General features: G+C 39.0%; 1 protein-coding gene across 4 annotated transcripts in view; it reads left to right on the forward strand.

The window, feature by feature from the left end:
- Positions 1 to 19,953, forward strand: part of PTPRG (protein tyrosine phosphatase receptor type G) — a 766,801-nt gene that overhangs the window by 532,955 nt on the left and 213,893 nt on the right. For all 4 annotated transcript variants that reach the window (XM_002758499.6, XM_002758500.6, XM_008981938.6 and 1 more), the window contains exon 5: positions 11,021 to 11,116. In XM_002758499.6, coding sequence (XP_002758545.3) covers positions 11,021 to 11,116 — 96 coding nt within the window. The remainder of the gene's footprint in view (positions 1 to 11,020; positions 11,117 to 19,953) is intronic.

The following is a 19,953-nucleotide window of genomic DNA, read 5'->3' on the forward strand; positions in this document are numbered from 1 at the left end:
GCTATGTTTCCCAGGCAGGTCTCAAACTCCTTGGCTCCAGCAATCCTCCTGCCTCAGCCCTGTTACTATGTGAAGTTATACTTTTATTCCTCTTGGGTTCAAAAACACAAGTATTTTACTATTTGTATTTATTTGTTGTTCAAGTACCATATATAAAGGAGAAAAATCACAAATAATAACTGTACAGCTGCTGAATTTTCATACCCTTGTAACCAGTGCCCACATCTACAAGATAACGTACTTGTACCTGCTGATGTCCTTGTCCAGGTACTGCCAGTTGGGGTAGCCAGTGTGCTGGCTTGTAACTGCTTTAGGTGTTCCTGTTTTCTTACTTCATTCCAATGGAATCGCACAGGGGGTGTGTGTGTGTGTTTTAAATCTGGTTTACCTGGTTCAGCTTTGTTTGTGAGATTTGTCTATATTGTTACCTATGGTTGTAGTGCATTCCTCTAGGTATTTCATTGTATGATTGTGTCACAATTTGTCTGTCCATTCCATTATTGATTATTTAGGTAGATTCCAGTTTGGGGATATTGCAAATACCCCTTTCACTAATTTATGTGTTGTTGTTTTTTTCTTTCTTATTTGCCCCCTTTAACGAATCTTTAGACATGTAAGTAAATCAGTGGTTCTGAGTGTGCCGGACACGGTGGAAGGTGCTTTACTTGAGTTATTTTATTTAATCTTCTGTGCAACCCGTGAAATAGTTTTAATTCAGTGTACTCCTGGAGATGTTAAGGCTCAGCAACGGGGTAACTGACTTCAGTCAGGTCACATAACTATTAAATAAGGTGGCTCAAGCCTGTAATCCCAGCACTTTGGGAGGCCAAGGCGGGTGGATCACGAGGTCAACAGATCGAGACCATCCTGGTCAACATGGTGAAACCCCGTCTCTACTAAAAATAAAAAAATTAGCTGGGCATGATGGTGCGTGCCTGTAGTCCCAGCTACTCAGGAGGCTGAGGCGGGAGAATTGCCTGAACCCAGGAGGTGGAGGTTGCAGTGAGCTGAGATCGCGCCATTGCACTCCAGCCTGGGTAACAAGAGCGAAACTCTGTCTCAAAAAAAAAATTAAAAATAAAAATAAGAGAGCTAGAGCTCACTGCCTTCCTTCCTGAGTAAACAGCGAAAGTTTCTGGATAAGCTATAGCCAAACTCAGTTTATTTGTGCTCAGACTTATGCTGACCTGTAAGAAATAATTCATGAATCAAGCATAGTAAATCCCTGAAAAACTCAACTACTGCAACCAAGAGCCTGAACTCTTCCCTATCAAGGGAGAAGTACAAACATTTAATACTTACCTGATTAATCAGATGTATCACTGAACCAGAAATCCTGAAAATCAGCTAATAAATAGACCATAATGGAATAAACAAGTTACATACAGAGTCTTTTAAAAGAGATCCCAAAAACATCCTGGCACCCGAGTTCTTCTTCTCCAGATCTGGGGATTCCTGCTGTAAAGCAGTTGAAGATAATTCCATGTTACAGGGCAAATGAAACAGGAAATAATTAAGGATTAGTATACTCTGTGATTAATGATATTGTATAAAGGAAATGTTTCAGAATGTTTATTTAAGTGCCACCTTGCCTGCAAAGATACCCAGTACTTACTATTCTTCATAGCTTGGTTCTTCTAAAAATAATCTTCCAATGAAGGCCACACACTGTTTTCTTTGCCACACCCTGTGGCATGATTCATTGGGATGGTGGCTGGCCTGTGGAAGTGGTTTATTTGAACCTTACTTTACATATAGCTCCTGGTCATAAAGAAAGTAATAAGGACATATTGTAATAGAAAAATGAGAGCGATTTCATTCATTTTTACTTTTCCAAAGCAAGCGCTTAGTGAAAATGTATTACAACAGCCCCATGAGGTGTGAGTATTACCTCTATTTTACTGAAGGGAACACTGGGTCTTAGAGATCTCCAGGCTCTTCAACGTGCAAATCAGGTCTTGTTCTATAGCAAATACTCTTAGATCTTCAGCTAATACTGTCAACTTTATGGATATGTTTCTGTATGCTGTAGGAGTGTGAACTGGGTTGTAACGGGCTACATTCTCCAGGGGAGAATCCTCTTATGAAGAGGTGAGAGATGATGATAGAGGTCAGAGCTCAAAGAAGCCCAAAAAGCAACTGAGTTGCAAAATGATTTTATGATGTGATACACAGATACACATACCTGAATATGTTCTCTTAAAACCAGTAATGATTTGGGGGAGTATATTAGTCAGGGTTCTCTAGAGAAAGAGCACCCATAGGATCTCTCTCTCTCTCTCTCTCTCTCTCTCTCTCTCTCTGTCTCACACACACACACACACACACACACACACACACACACACACACACAGTAACTCTGGCCTGTTATTAATTAATTTTAGCTAAGTTACTCTAGCTGAGTTAATACTGCTGTCTTGAGTCTAAAGGCTGGAAATTTGAGCTGTCTGTGTTCCCGTCTACAGGCAAAATTCCTCTTAGAAAGACATCGGGTCTTCAGCTGATTTGCACGAGACCCACCCACTTTATAGAGGGTAATCAGCTTTACTTCTAAGGTCTATTGATTTAAATGTTCATCATATGTAAAAAATTCTTTCACAAAAAATAATAATGATCCTTTTAAAAAGTAACTAAGAATAAAAACTTTGTTCATTAGGATAAAACAAAATACTCAGAGTGTTTGTGTTATATATTTTAATGTGATATATATAATGTCTCTTTATCATTTTTCTCTGTAATTTAAATGAATAGATCTTATTTTGTTGGACTTGTAACAGGGGCTACATTCTCTAGGGGATGAGGCCATCCCCTGGATTGGCCAGAATTACTTAGAAATGGTTTGCTTTTCTTGTAGATGAAAGAGAAAGTAATTAATCTGTATTTAGCAGAACCGTACCTGGATTCACCTGGCCATTTCACAGGGATTTTGGCTTGTATCTGCACTTTTCTGAGCATTTACTCCAGCAGTTTAAATTCCTTCATTCTGTCAATATCTTGAGCCCTCCTTGCCATTGATTTTGTTATTTATTCCAAGAGATGGCACAGACTTTGTTTGTGTTTGTGGCTTTATCACTTGGATGTCCTTGCCTCATGCCACCTAGAGCTCCCACTCATTTTATTCATTCCAGAAATAAATGAATGGTATTTACAATGAGAAGCACCATGCTAGGGACACAGCCTTGCGCTGGACAGACTTATGTCCTGCCTGCATACATCTTTCTGTCTACAGGCAATGACAGAAGTAGAGGGTAGTGCATTGAGTGTGTGCGTCCTGGCTTACTTAATACTAGCTGTTACAAAATAATTTAAAAATCAAGTTAGATTAAGAACTCACTTTACAAAAACCTTAACTCTGACATTATCCTATGGAAATCATCAAAAAAGCAGAGCTGGCAGATTCACTGTTTAGATATTTACTTTGCCTTCACTTCACTTCTTTATTCTTAGGCAACTGTTTCTTGTCCACCACCATGATCCCGAATGGCAGGTTAATGCCAAGCTTGATTAGAAAAATACATTTCCACCTCTTCAGTTCTGTTGTCTACTGCCTCCTATGTGATTTTTAATTCTGCTGTTGCCTTTTTGGTTACCCTCTTTATCTCGTCCTGTTTACGTCTCATTTCCATCTGTTCTTTTCTGTAGCTTTTGCCTATGTGTTCTTCCACTTTAATAAAAATCCCCAGCAGTATCCTGAAAGTGTCTACTGAGTCTTTCAGGAGATTGCCTTCCCTCTGAGCTATCTGCCTGCTATTTCCTTACTTACTTACTCCATCATGATTTTTTTCTTGGGCCATGTGTCAGGGGCATGTGGGAGAAATAGCTTTTTGAGAGGAAATAAAGCACAGAGCTTTCTAAATCTGCATAGAAGTTACTGTTGGGTTTTCTGTTCTCATGTTGGGATCACTTCCTTTTGCTTCCATGATCACAGCAACCTGAGAGTTGACTTAGGCACACAACTATAAATTAGACAGTAAAGGGCCAGGTGCGGTGGCTCACACCTGTAATCCCAGCACTTTGGGAGGCCAAAGTGGGGAGATCATGAGGTCAGGAGTTTGAGACCAGCCTGGCCAACATAGCGAAACCCCGTCTCTACTAAAAATACAAAAATTAGCTAGGCATGGTGGTGTGCGCCTGTAGTCCCAGCTACTCTGGAAGGTGGGGCAGGAGAATTGCTTGAATCCAGGAGGCAGAGGTTGCAGTGAGCTGAGATCGCGTCACTGCACTCCAGCCCAGTGACAGAGTGAGATTCCATCTCAAAAATAAATAATAAATAAATAAATAAAAATACAAAAGAAAATAAAAATGAGACAATAAAAGTTCACCTTCTGGAAAATGCCCCCTCCTGCCCATTGCCTTTATAAATGTAGTATTTGTTTAATAGATGCTTCACTTGACCTTGAGCCATTCATTGCCTTGTGCTTTTCATTTTTGATACAGTCACTCAACTTTGGCACTGAAAAATGAAGTAAACCTTGTCTTGTTAATGATATTTTAGTCTTCCTAAGTACACCTTGTGTCTTCATCTGTCATGATGACTTACAGAGAATAGGCATTAAGCAATACTCCTCCCAATTGGAAGGAAGCACAATGATTAAGACGTTCAACTCTGAGACTAGGAAGACAGTTTTTCTGACCCAACCTCACTTCCCCTCCTTAAGAGGTTTGTAAGTTTGAAATTATGAATTTTGTAAATCCTTTGTTTCCTTGCCTATAAAATGAGAATCACGCTGGTACCTACCTCACTGAGTGTCAATGAATCATAGTACAGTACCTGAAATACAGTAGATACTCGCTAAAGGTTAAAAAATGTGTTTTGATATGATTAAAAATTATATTTGAGAAACAATAATAGTATCAAAGGCTCACGTTTTCAGATTTGTTGCTTTCTCTTCATTCAGCTTAACATGGACACTGATACATATTGGAAACCAGACATGTACACATTTGTAAAATCAGATTGCAACTGGAATTAGTTTAAATGTAAGGGAAAGTTGCACAAGGCAGGAGAACAAGGAAACCAAGTGGGCATTTTGTTGTGACTTTCTATGTATCACACTAGGACTCTGCAACAGTGGCTTATTGACTGCTGTCAACCCTGTACTCACAGTGTCCTTTTCACCTCCCTCCCATCACTTGATAGTATTGGGATTCATGCAGGCATTTGCCGTGTCTGTAATTTAGGACATGCTTCCTGGTTGATGATGATGCTTTTAATGTGATTTGTTTTGTCCCTGTAAAATTCCATTTTCCAAACGTCACGTTATGCTGTATGGTACTCCAGGTTATCCATCACCTTGATCTGGCTAGAAAAACACCTGGAGGGTTTTGCAGTGAAGCCATTCCACAAGGTAGAGTTGAATGATCCATTTGGGCCAATGACTCTCACTCATGACTTTGAAAACTCTGGCAGAACTGGTCCCATGATTGTGCCCTGGTGCCTGCAGTCTGTCAGTGGCTTTTTAATTGAGCTTCATCGAGTTTGTTTCTATACTTGAGGAGATATATATATATCTTCTATTTCATGGAACTCTACATGATGAAGGAACATCTATTTATACGGGGTTGATTCAGCTTTCCTTCCCATGCAAAAGAGGGGTCTGCTTGGAATAGACTCTTCGACCTTTAAGCTCTATGGTTTTCTTTAAGGATCAAGCCCAAAGTATTCTATTTCAACTATGTTTGGAAAATATTGAGTTAAAGTTTCTAGGTCTTTGAATAATCTTTGAACCAGGACTTTAGTGGCCAATGCTAGGGCCAGGGCAGGGAAAATACAGGATGAGCCCAAAAATAGGTGCTAAAAAATAAAATGTGATGGGAACATGGCAGAGTGACAGAGAAATTCCTTTGAGGAGGTTTCCTACTGGGCAAATCTGGGACCATCTGAGCATCAAAATACATAATGTTAGTAATGGAATCTGATAATGGATTGAATAAACAGAAACCAAAATAAACAAGTCCATATGGACTTAAATGAATGAATGAATAAAGGAATAAACTGCAGTACAGGGAAAGCCATTCCTTACTCTAGAATGCCATTAATGAATATAGAAGGAACAGTGGAGTTAGAAAGTCACCAAAGGATACTAAGCTAGTGAGTCAACATTAAATGAGGAGCAGGATATTTGTGTCATCTCTAAGTATCTCTCTGCAAAGTACTTTTTAATTATGAAAGGAAAATTAATAACTTTATAGTGGAGAAGCCAAATAGTCATCACCTTGGCCACATGATCAAGATAAATACCTCCAATAGCAAGATAAACCCACATAATGTGTTTGCTGATATAATGCACTGAGAAGATATAATATTACTGCTGTAGTAACCCGCCCAAAATGCATCACCTGAATCTAGTCGTGAGAAACCATGAGACAGCCCTCAATATTTTTTTTTGAGATGGAGGCTAGCTCTGTGGCCTGAGCTAGAGTCCAGTGGCACGATCTCAGCTCACTACAATCTCTGCCTCCCAGGTTCAAGCGATTCTGCTGCCTCAGCCTCCCCAGCAGCTGGGATTACTGCTGGGGAGTAAAATTAGCTGGCTGCGCATGCCACGGCAGCCAGCTAATTTCTGTATTTTTAGTAGAGATAGGGTTTCACTATGTTGGCTAGGCGGGTCTCAAACTCTTGATATCAAGTGATCTGCCTGCTTTGGCCCCCCCAGAGTGCTGGGATTACAGGCATGAGCCACCACACCCAGCCGACAGACCTCAATTCTATGAAATTTCTGCCCTGTACACTTCAAATTGTCAGAGTAAAGAAAGACAAAGGCTGAGTAACCATTCCAGATGGAGATGGGGGTAGAAGAGGTCAATGTAAAAAGACATGACAACCGAATACAAAGTTTGATCCTAGCTTGGATTCTGGACTGAGAACCAGAAAATGATCTGTAATGGACTTTATCTGGGCACTTGCCAAAATTTGAAAATAGCCTGTGAATTAGATAATAGTACTGTATTAATGTGAAGTTTGCTAATTCTAATAATTATTCTGTGATTATGTAAGAGAATGTCCTTATTCTTAGAAATTACACACTTAAGTATTTAGTGGTAAAGGGGCCTATTATCTCCCATTTGCTCCCAAATGATTGAGGAAAAAAAGTATGTGTGTGTGTGTATATGTGTGTGTGTGTGTGTGTGTGTGCGTGTGTGCGCGCGCGCGTCTATGCAGAAAGAGGGCAAATTAGGTATAGTATAAATAATTGGTGATACTGGGTAAGGGAGATAGGGAACAGTTAATAGATCCCTGTTTTATTTTATTTCATTTGTTTTTTGAAGCAGGGGCTCTGTCGCTCAGGCTGGAGTGCAGTGGAGCCATCAGTAGCCTCAGCCTCTGGGCTCAAGCAGTCCTCTTACCTCAGCCTCCTGAATAGCTGGGACTACAGTCACCACCCCTGGCTAATTTTTTATTTTTTGTAGAGATGAGGTCTCACTGTGTTGCCCAGACTGGCCTCAAACTCCTGGGCTTAAGCAGTCCTCCCTCTTGGACCTCCTGTAGTGCTGGGGTTACATGCATGAGGCACTGCGCCTGGCCCCAGATGTTTTCTTCAGCTTATGTACACCGTGTTTCTTCATAGAAGGATTGCTGTAGAGTAAGCATCACTTAGATTCACATTTGAAAGAACACACTTTAGGGAATGTTGAAGGGAGGACTCTGGAACGTAGATCCCAGACTGTTGAAGGGAGGGCTCTGGGCATAGCTCATTTTGAAGGTGAAATTGATGGTAGCTACCCCAAACACCCGTCAAAGATGTTTTTGGAAAATAGTTTCCAGACTTGGAAACTATTGGACATCACCACCACCGACAAAATACGTTTCAGTTCACTCAAGTCCAGTTCACTCAGCAAAACCCCATCTACTTATTTATTCTTATATTTTAGAGAGCTTCAAACATTACCATAATTCAGTAGACTACAACGTGAGAAAAATAGTAAGAAAAATTGATAATTTTCTACCTGTTCTACTGTGCTTTTTATGAGACATTTTATTATCCAGATGGGTGGAGCCCTGACTCAAACACATTTTCTAAAAATGCATTTTTTTCCCCACTTGTAAATGAAAATGCCCTTGAAGAGGTCTTAAAGTATTTTGTATCACACACTATTTGGGTGATGCATTAAACAATGCTGCCCCTGCATTTGGGCTGAAGTATAAGAAAGCCTTCTGTGAACCTACTTAATTTGATGACCTGGGTTTTAAAAGGAAAGTGAAGTGTAATTTTCTGAATACACCTGTGTGAAGTTTCTTTCTTGGGTGACTAGTATTGTACCCAAAGAAATTCACCTAATATTAAACCATTCTAATCTGCCCCTTATTGAATGGATTTTTCTCTAAAAATTCATGATGTCTAAAGCTGTCCAAACCATAAGATAACACATTTGTAAGAAACTGCCAGAATAGGTGCAAATTCACAGTCTTAAGAAAATGAATTATCTTGAAGAAAATAAATTCTTGAAAAGAAATTACCCATCCTTGTCCCATGTACTTAGGCATCTGAATTTTTTCTAGGAAGTGTCCTGATTTGGGCTACCTGTTTTTACTCTTCAGAAAATAAATGCCATCGTATTCTAAGCATTTGGGTTAATTCGGTCATCAGAACTCTGTTTTCCTTTGACCTATACTTGAGTTTGTCATTCTGACTTAGCTTTGCCTGCTGGGACTTCATTGCTCAATGTCAAATCTCCAAATCTATGTGGGGTGTGGTTGTTCAGTCTGTTACAGAAAATAGCATGGTGCCTTTTGGAAAAGTGGGGAAATAGAGGTCATGAAATAACTAATTATATATAAGATACAATTTTCTGTAAGGAGTAGCATCATTCCAGAAGATTCAGTGGAATCACACACGAGGAATTTTAAGATGTTTGCCAAATGTTAATCTTAAAATATGATGATGATGATGGCCAGGCACAGGGGCACATGCCTGGAATCTCAACAGGTTGAGTGGCCAAGGTGGGCAGAATGCTGGAGCTCACGAGTTCCAGACCAGCCTAGGCAACATAGTGAGACCCTGTCTCTAAAAAAATACAAAAATGAGCCTGATGTGGTAGCGTACACTCGTAGTTCCAGCTACTTAGGAGGCCATGGTGAGAGGATTGTGTGAGCCCCAGAGGCCAAGGCTGCAGTGAGCCATGATCATGCCACTGCACTACAGCCTGGGTAACAAAATGAGACCCTGTCTCAGAGAAAAAAAAGTGTATATATGATGATGTTGATGGCGATTTGTTGAGCGTGGATGAGGTCTAACCATGGTGCTATTGGTATATGCTACATTCACTTATTTGAGCCTCACAGTTACCCCACTAAGTGGGAATACTTGACTTTATACCTAAAAAGCTGATGCTTTTAAATAAGTGAGGAGGCTGGAATAGGAACCCAGGTCTATTCTTTTTATCAATATGGAGGCTTTTGGGGATACCCTATGGTTCATTTTTGTTCTCTGCATATTTTTTTTTTTTTTTTTGAGACAGAGTTTCATTCTTGTTGCCCAGGCTGGAGTGCAATGGTGTGATCTCTGCTCACTGTAGCCTCTGCCTCCCAGGTTCAAGTGATTCTCTTACCTCAGACTCCTGAATAGCTGGGATTACAGGCATGCACCACCATGCCAGGCTAATTCTGTATTTTTAGTAGAGATGGGGTTTCTCATTGTTGGTCAGGCTGATCTCGAACTCCCCCCTCAGGTGATCTGCCCGCCTCCCAAAGTGCTGGGATTATAGGCATGAGCTACCATGCCCAGCTACTCTCTGCATCTTTTTAAATGTCAAGGTGTGTGCAAGCATTAAAGTTGTATAATGATTCTGAGTTGACTTTCCTGTGTTCTGCTTCTTGAATAAGAAATTCTAGTTAGGCACAGTAACTCACACATGTATTCCCAGCCCTTTGGGAGGCTGAGACACACAGACCACTTGGGGCCAAGAGTTTGAAACCAGCCTGGACAACAAGGAAAAACCGTATCCTTACAGAAAATACAAAAATTAGCTGGGCATTCTGGCATACACCTGTAGTCCCAGCTACTCAGGGCGCTGAGGTGGGAGGATCTATTGACCCTAGGGGTTGGAGGCTGCCGTGAGCCGTGATGGCAGCCACTGCATTCCAGTCTGGGCCACAGAGTGAGAGTGACTTTTTTTGTTTGTTTGTTTCCAAAAAGAAAGAAAGAAAAAAGCAAACATAATGCTAACCAAATGTAACAGGAAATATTTAAGGTTAAGATTGGGATGAAAGCACCTGGATTTTGGATTCTCTCTGATGTGTAATATTAGGCAAGTTAATGTCAAATTTCTGAAGCACTATTTCCTCAACTATAACTGAGTATATAGTAATTTCTGCCTTAATTTTTTTGCATAGGTTGATAAGAGGATTAAGCAAAATAATGTGTGGGTTAGCTTTTTATAAAAAGGTGGTTAACTCCATTAAAATTTTGCTTCTTAATAGGGAAATTTCACTATGATCTGGGTATTAGAAAATAAGAAGGCATTAGTTTTACTTACTTTGGGTGACATGAATGCATTGTAGTTACCTGAAAAGATGGGATACATTCTCAAGGATCTAAGCGTAAAATGACATAATGTCTAGGTTTGTTCTAAAATATGTTAGCAAAGGGCCGGGTGCAGTGGCTCACACCTATAATCCCAGCACTCTGGGAGGCCAAGGTGGGTAGATCATCTTAGGTCAGGAGTTCAAGACCAGCTTGGCCAACATGGTGAAACCCCATGTCTACAAAAATACAAAAATTAGCCAGGCATGATGGCAGGTGCCTGTAATCCCAGTTATTCGGGAGACTGAGGAGGGAGAATTGCTTGAACCTGGGAGGCAGAGGTTGTAGTGGGCTGAGATTGCACCACTGCACTCCAGCCTGAGTGACAGCAAGACTTTATCTTAACAAAAAAGGAAAGTTAGCAAAGGAAAAATATAGATAGGTGAATAAATTTGGCAAAATCTTAGTAACTGGAGAAGGTACATTTATTGTGCTATTCTCTCAACTTTGTTTGTGTTTGAAAATTTTCCTAATACATTTTTTAATTGTTCTTACAGATGCAGATTTTCTTTTATAATCCAGATGACTTTGACAGCTTTCAAACCGCAATTTCTGAGAACAGAATAATTGGAGCCATGGCCGTATTTTTTCAAGTAAGTTAACAGTGGCTGAAGTACTTCAACCAAAGAATTCTTTGAGTATTTCTTTTTGTAATTCGCCAAATTGTTCTGTGTTTAATGAATGCATCTGTTTTCTAGTTCACACCTGTCCAAATGAAAGATATTTCATATTGTCTAATGTGTGATTTAAAATGTAAATAAGTATGTTTAGAAACATAATGAAAATTTTTGCATGAATTATTCTGATTTTATTGTTACTTGACTGGTGCACAGATTGAAGAACACATTTGTCATCTAAGTTACTTCGCCGCTGAAGCATTTGAACAGGTTCCTTTAGCATATTAAGAGACTGATATAAAAAAAGGTGTTTTTTTTAGCAACTTTAAAATTTGACATTACTTGCAAGTAGGTTAATAAATAGCATCAGTCACTTTTCTTAAGAGACCCCTTCTCTTTGCGTCTCAGAAATCCCAATGGTAACTAAAGTTTCTGGTGTGACTATCTCTGTGTCGGTACCTTTATGAACTCTTATCCTTCCTTCCTCTCCTTTAATCTGATTATGTTGATGAACGCTCATAATTCAGTGTTGGTTCTGCACCTAGAATCCAAATGTTGCATCTTTCGATAAATAATGCTGTTCAAGTTTTTAAATAATTCAAATCAAAGTAGTGTTGATCAGTAAGTGTCTTGACCAACTTGCCTGTAGGAGACTTCGGTGCTTTTTCATGTGGAAGGTAGTCTGAGTAGCAGGCATCTGTGATTTGTCTTTCAATCTTAAAGTTGACCTAGCAACTACATAAAGGTGTTCATTTCACCAATGAGTCTCTGTGGAAAATGGTAGCTTTTGACAACTAAAAGAATGTTAGACGTAAGAACCTTCTCCAACACATGTCTTTAACATCTGCCTTTTTGAGCAAGTTTCTTTGTCATTGAGGTGGAGCCATTCTTGTTTGGAGTATTTAATTTCACTACCCTTCTTAATGGGTGACACATGCGTGACAGTTCTTTTTTTTTTTTTTTGAGATGGAGTTTCGCTCTTGTTACCCTGGCTGGAGTGTAATGGCGCAATCTCGGCTCACCGCAACCTCCGCCTCCTGGGTTCAGGCAATTCTCCTGACTCAGCCTCCTGAGTAGCTGGGATTACAGGCACATGCCACCATGCCCAGCTAATTTTTTGTATTTTTAGTAGAGATGGGGTTTCACCATGTTGACCAGATGGTCTCGATCTCTTGACCTCGTGATCCACCCGCCTTGGCCTTCCAAAGTGCTGGGATACAGGCTTGAGCCACTGCGACAGTTCTATCCCTTTTAACCACCTTTCTCCCTTTTTTCAAGGGAGATAAAGGCTCAAATGAGAGATTAGATATGAAAATTTGAAAAGCTTGATACCTAGAATAAGAACACTATTTGTCAGTGTTGATTATGGCACCGGTTTTCCAAACAGTAGGTTCTGTCTTACTGTTGAGCTATGGAATTTTTCAGTAAGTTCTGATTAGCATTTTAAAAACAATGACATGGAATAATATAGAATAGGAAATAAGTCAGAAAACATCACATGGTAAGGATAAATGTATTTGTAGAACTTGTTTATGCACAGTAACGCATACTGGGCGTATACTGTGACTCACGGTCAGGTATTTTGGAAGCCATCTGTTTGTGCTATGTATTGGCTTAATTTGCCCATTGTTCTCCAACACATCTCTTTTTCCTGATTACTTTTCATGAACACAATAGAGTATAGCGTTTTAAGAGCTTGTTCATTGGAGTCAAGATATTTGCTTTTGAATTCCGTGACTTCTACTGCATAATGGTAATGTAGTTACTTAAACTTTTCAACCCCGATATCCTTATCTGTGAAGCCGAGAGAGTAACTAATACATCATGTAGATTGTATTGATTAAAGGAATCCCTAGTATGGCTCCAAATAATATGCATCTGTAGCCCTCCATCTGTTCTGTGGGATGGAGACCCCCGTGGCATACGTATTGTCTTTTCATGAACAGAAGTATGTTCTGGACACTGACCTGTTGGCAGATGACCTGAGTCTGCTTGGACCCCTTTTGTTCTGTTCCTGAACTGTGATGGGTTTGCCTTTGGCAGCACTGGGACCACACAAACTGCTCTTAAACAATTCCCATGTGCTGGCAAACACCTGCTTCTCTGTCATTGCTCCCTTGGAATGCTGCTTTTCATGCAGCTGGACCTCCGCTCCTGTGGCCCTGCCATTACATCCACCCTCACTTTCTTCTGTCTCATGCCCACCCATGCCCAGTCCTACAAGATTATACTGCATAGGGCCCCTTTCTTAAAATAAAACTTTAAAAAGTTTAAAAATGTTTTTATGAGTCCTGGAAGGACTAGTTTACAGCATGCTCTACCCAAACACTCTATTTTTTCAGCTCCATAAACTCTGTTAAATATAAGACCAATTAGAATTTTAGGCAGGCAAGACACATGGGTGTGCAAATCAACAAAATACCACACTGTGAAATCTAGGTTTTGAATTTTTAAAGTATTTCGAGGACACGACTACTAGTTCGCATACAAAGACATTTGATGTGCATTTCATTTGTTAGGTTCTTTTCTCAATTTGGCTTGCAGTTCTATAGACACAAATTAGAGGTCAGATGATAAAAAAAATAGGACATAATTTTACATAGATAGCAGCTGTATCAAGCTGCTTCCTTTGTCTTTATTTATTTATTTAGAGACAAGTCTCCCTGTTGATCAGGCTGAAGTGTAGTGGTGCAATTATGGCTTGCTCTGGCCTCCAATTCCTGGGCTCAAGGGGATCCTCCTACCACAGCCTCTCGAGTAGCTGGGACTACAGGTGCAGGCCACTACGCCTGGCTAATTTTCTTATTTATTTATTTATTTTTTGTAAAGACAATGTCTTGCTTTGTTGCCCAGCCTGATCTAGAACTCCTGGGCTCAAGTGATCTTGCTCAGCCTTCTGAAGTGCTGGGATTACAGGTGTCAGCCACTGTGCCCCACGCCTTTGTCTTGCTTGTAAGCACGCATGCATTGTATACAGTTGAATTCTTACTATGTTGTCCATTGCAAAGAAAAAAATATTGTTATTCAAATTTGGCATTCTAGTTACATCTCATATTTTGATATTTTTGCATTTTGAATCTTTCTATAAGAATGATAAATTTGAGAATTTGATATTTCTTCTCAAAATAGAGGAATCTCGGTATATATTTCCAAATTCAAACCTGGCATCTTACATTTTGGTATTGAAGAAGGGTTTGTCATCTATGTATTCGACATCTATTCTGTGCCAGGAATGGTACTAGTTGCTATGTTAAATGTCATAAACACAATCTTTCCCTGTGCACTGCAACTGCATTGTCATGGTCCCACAAATAATGACTAAGAAGAGTTGAACTCCTCTACTTGTAAAAAAGGCTATACTCTGACTTGATACTTATAAAACCACATATTCATTATCCAGAGTGACACAAAGAGAATGACCCAAAAGCCCAGGCCTAGGCAAGGCCAAGTTCTGTGGAAATACCAGTAGTCCGGATGCTGATTTACTGCATACACTGGAATAATTTTTTTACTGCTTCAATTTTTCACTATCTCTGCTTCATTTTTTGTTCTCAACATGTGCCTTTTATTCCTGGTAATTTTGGCTTTCTCTCTGCCTTTTCTGTGCTTGGATATGAGGAAGTTCATAATGTTGCCCCCCAGAAAGCACCAAAATAGGCACAAATGAACCCATACCTTGGCCTAGACTAGAGGTTACTTGCACTTTGCCCTATAGTGGCTCAGAGGAATGACTTATTGAATGTACACAGTGTTTATGATTCTTTCCTTCAGTTAAATATGGAAGCTTTTACAGAAAATTTCTTGATGATGTCGCAGGAATCAAGATCTGCCTAGTGGCTACTTTGGAGGGAGTGTGCATTCCCATTGCAACAAAAATCATAAGCGGACTTATTCATGTGTTCACATCAACGTGATCTTCAGATCATGATGCCTGGCCTGGACCTCAATAACTCTGAATGGCAGCTGATATGTTTTGGACAGAGTTGAGGGTCAGTCTCAGTGCTGAAAGATGGTGAGCCAGGTCTGCCCTTGAGCACAAGTGAAGGGAGGAAGCACCACCTCCATGTGTGGAAGCCAGTGAATCAGGGCAGCCGCATCTTGGCCCACACAGCTCTGGAAGGTGCACTCCCTTTGTAGCCATTGGTAAGTGGAATATTTATTACAGTTTTCCAACACGTGGTAGTAATGTGTCTGGAGGAAGGATCACCTTTTTCTAGTTCATGCAGATCTCCTGTGGGCTTGTTCCCTATAGAAAGCATAGAGGAATAGGTAAGAGTGAAGTTAGGGGTTGGAGGAATTTATTGTTAAACCACTCAAGAGAATAAATACCTGTCTATTTATTCTCTATTGTGTACTTTATGTAAGTACAAAAACTAAAATAATTACTTTCCATTCATTAAAGTATAACTTCTCCTATTCTCTGTTGTTAACCTAATTTGAATGCCTGTAAAAATATAAAATATGAGAAGTTATTTGGTTGGTGCAATAGTAATTGTGGATTTTGTCATTAGTTTTAAAGGCAAAAACTGCAATTACTTTTGGACCAGCCTAAAATGCTGTTTCAGAATATTGTATTATTCTGATAACACCCTATGTGGTTATCTGGTGAAACAAATAACTATAAAAACCCATTTGTTTACATGAAATGGAATCATCGAAATGATTAGGCAATGTGTGGAAGAGTATCTTGCTTTTAATAAACTGTAATTCTCTAACTACCAGTGATGATGGCTTTTTTTTTATGTTTGTTGGCTGCATAAATGTCTCACACCAGTTAGAATGGCGATCATTAAAAAATCAGGAGACAACAGATGCTGGAGAAGATGTGGAGAAATAGGAATGCTTTTACACTGTTGGTGGGAGTATAAATTAATTCAGCCATTGTGGAAGACAGTGTGGTGATTCCTTAAGGATCTAGAAATAGTAATACCATTTGACTCAGCAATCCCATTACTGGGTATATACCCAAAGGATTATAAATCATTTTGTTATAAAGACACATGTGCACGTATGTTTATTGCAGCACTGTTCACAATAGCAAAGACTTGGAACTAACCCCAATGCCCATCAATGATAGACTGGATAAAGAAAATGTGGCACATATACACCATGGAATACTATGCAGCCATAAAAAAGATGGGTTCATGTCCTTTGCAGGGACATGGATAAAGCTGGAAACCATCATTCTCAGCAAACTGACACAAGAACAGAAAACTAAACACCGCATGTTCTCACTCATAAGTGGGTGTTGAACAGTGAGAACACATGGGCACAGGGAGGGCAGCATCACATACCGGGGGGCCTGTCGGGGGGGTGGGGGGACAGAGGAAGGATGGCATTAGGAGAAATAGCTAATGTAGATGATAGGGTGATGGATGAAACAAACCACCATGGCACGTGTATACCTATGTAACAAACCTGCATGTTCTGCACATGTACCCCAGAACTTAAATTATAATTAAAAAAAATAAAAATTAAAAAACTATAATTCACAGAACAATTTCATTGGTTTCTTTTTAAGTCGATAGAAGAGAGAGTGCCCAATACTCAGAATGACCTTACCTTTAACTAATCCTGTTCTTTTGAGTCCAAGAATCTTTTATCCTCACCCTCAGAATTGGGTTCTGATGTTTCTCCCTTGGCTTCCATCTGATTCTTCACCATTAAATGCTTTCATCTACTTTCCCATCAGGACCAAAGTGTCTTCTAACCATGCAACCTTCGTAGTGGATTTCAGTCAGATGCTCGTAGAAGTTTGGTATCCCTGTTCTTTAGCTTTGATTGTGTTTTTTCATGAAGTACATTTTTATTGAATTTGTTATCTTCAGGAGATCATCTCATTCATTTCATTACCCAGTTGCCATTGTCATATAAATGCTTGAAATTTCATTTATATTTCATTAGTTCCATTGAACTTTGGAATTATACATGCATGATTCTTCAAGATTGTCCACATTTAGAAACGTTTCTCATGTGACATTGTTTCCAGTTTCCTTTTTGGCTGTGTGGTCAGTTCTGGATCATTGCATCAGAAACAAAGATACAAAATTATTTTCTTGCCTGTATCCAGAGATCTAGTCAATAGGTATATTTCTTAATATGTATGAGAAATAAGTGAATTGCATTTGATTTATTCATCATTCTTAAAGTATTTCTTATTGACAAACTATTTTCACCAACTCTATGGTGGTTTCCTCATTTAATGTTCTGCTTCTACTGGGACAGTTGAGCTGCCTTCCTTTGTACCAGTATTTCTTCATTTTTATTTAAATTCTACCCGGAATATGACTGCAGTCCTTTGGTTTTTTTCCCTCAGGTCTTTAGAGTCATTTGCCCTCTTTTCATTTCTGCTCTTCTTTCATAGTTGAAAAGAAACTTCAGAACTCAAATGTTTTGCAAGTTGCTAACCCATTCTTTATATCATGTCGGTGTTACAGACTGCTTAATTATTTTTCTCCATCTGGAGAGGCTTAGTAATTAAATGAAATGCAGCACCTGGGATTATTTATAGACATTGAGAAGGCAGGAGGAGTTCTTGATGACTCATCCATCCAGGGCTGGCGAGGAAGCCTTTTTCTCCACTTCCCTGCATTTCACCTTCCCCACCATAGGCAGATATGATCTGTCCTTCCTTTGACCCCCTGTGACTCGCAGCATTCCGTCTTGTATTAAAGCTGTTATTTTACTTGCTTTCTTCTGCCTTAATACTATGAGATCACTGGGGCCCGAGAGTCTTTATTCATCATTATGTCTCTTGCACACGGCTAACACTGTGGCTTGATGTGTAAATCCTTAACTGAATTTCATGGAAACACATTTAGGCTCCATTGTCTAGATTGGAAAGGTAGAGCCTGATTGCTTATCAGCTACAAATTATGAAAAATAGGCACTAGGGGGTGTAGCACCTGAGACTACTAGAGTATATACTCTTTGAAGTTGAAGTCTGTATCTTGTTCCTCTTCTTTTTGTATCCCACCCACCCACCTTTCCCTAGCCCTCACAGCAGTGCCTTGACCTCAGTTATTGTTCAGGAAATGTATACTAAGTAGGTTGAGCTAAAGGAAACCTCTGCGTTTTATCACATCATTAATTATTTGGGTTTTTGAAAAGCATATATCTAATGGCTATGTAAGCTTCACCCAAAAAAATGTTGTTTATATCAGAAGTATCAGATTCTTGAGATGGTCAGAAACATTGAATATGAAGACTGTGTGGTGATTCATTGCAGATGGTAACTCTCTTACCTGGGACTCGATTGAGTCTAACATGTTAACACTCCATTCTGTAGTGCATTCAGAGGCCTTAAAGGAGTGTTTTACTGTAAAGAATATCTGGATATATCTTTTATAAGGTTTCCCACCAAAATGGTTTTATCTCAGTAGGTGATGAGTGAAAAGGGTTTTTCGGATTATTTTGCTGATACTCTTTCTGGTTGTCTCTGCCTCTTTCTTGCATTTTGTTTTTTTTTAACTAGGCTCTGTCTGTGATAGTTGATGAGCTAGTTTCTGTGTGTTTCAGTGCATCTGTTTACTTTTTCTTGCTCTTGCTATTCTTTACATATCTATGTTTTTCTGCCTCTTTTTCCCCTTTCTCCTTTAGATTTTCTATGCAAACAGAACGTAAGATTTTCTTGCTTATTTATTCATTCTTGCATTCATTTGCTAACTCATTTGTTCACTCTGCAATATTTATTAAGCAACTTCTCTGTGCCATGCTCTGAGGGAATCACTAGATATCCTCAGAATTGTATCTTGCACTCATAGTAATTGAGAGACAGTAAGTTTTCAGAAGGGCCTTACAATTCTTTTTTCAAAAGTAGCTTCATTTTATCATTGGGAGATAGGGGAGGACAGATCAAATCAGGCAGATACAATCTCAAGAGAACAATAAAAGAATTATATCTTGTGTATATTTTTAAAATGATAAATATTTCATTTTGAGAGTATGAAGTTCCTAGTTGGTAAATTTTAGAATTGGACTCCTCTTTCTCCATTTTTCTTCTATTCTAGTACTAAGAAAAATACCACTATTAAAGTATAATTCATTCCTTTTATTTATGGTGACCTAAATTGATCTTTTAATTCTTTTTAACCCCAAAGAGTCTTTTGCTTTTTTTAATGAAGAATAAATTTTCTATCAGGTTACAGATAGTTTTATTTATTTTTTTTTCTTTTCATGGTTCTGATGGCAGGGTAAAAGAAGGGCCTATAACTCTTGGGAGTGGGGAGAGAGAGAGAGGATAAATTAGTAAATTTTACCCATCTGCCAAACTCCCAGCCCCACCTCCGACCCCCCCAAAGAACAGTAACTATTTTTGGGTCTGAGAAAATATGAGTTTGTGTTGGAGAATGGTGGTAGATTATTTAAAACTTCCTTCTTAGACTGCTTTACAGGATAATTGCAGTAAACTAATATAATTCCTAATTTATTCCTTTCTGGTTGCCGCTGTTTAAATACCATCCTTCTGACATTTTCCACATCCTTGGTTTTATCCAGATATAAGTTCAATTTTTTCACTACATTACCTAGACATGCAATTTCAGAATGTTTTGGGTTGATTAAGAAGACTTTTTAAAATATACACACAAAAATTAAAATACATATGTTCCAATTAAACTATTTTAACAGCTAATTGATTTCATAGGACTTACCATTAAGTGAAAGCCAGAGTCATTCTTAATGTTCAGTTGCAATTTTGGAATAGATTCGCGGATGTACAACATTGAATTTATAGCCTATCAGGTGTTTTCAGCACATCTCTTGTCTGCAAATGGCCTTTAATTCAAATTTCCTTTTAGTGGACATTACAGAGG

The sequence above is a fragment of the Callithrix jacchus genome, chromosome 15 (genome assembly GCF_049354715.1).
Source record: "Callithrix jacchus isolate 240 chromosome 15, calJac240_pri, whole genome shotgun sequence".
Lineage (NCBI taxonomy): Eukaryota > Metazoa > Chordata > Mammalia > Primates > Cebidae > Callithrix > Callithrix jacchus.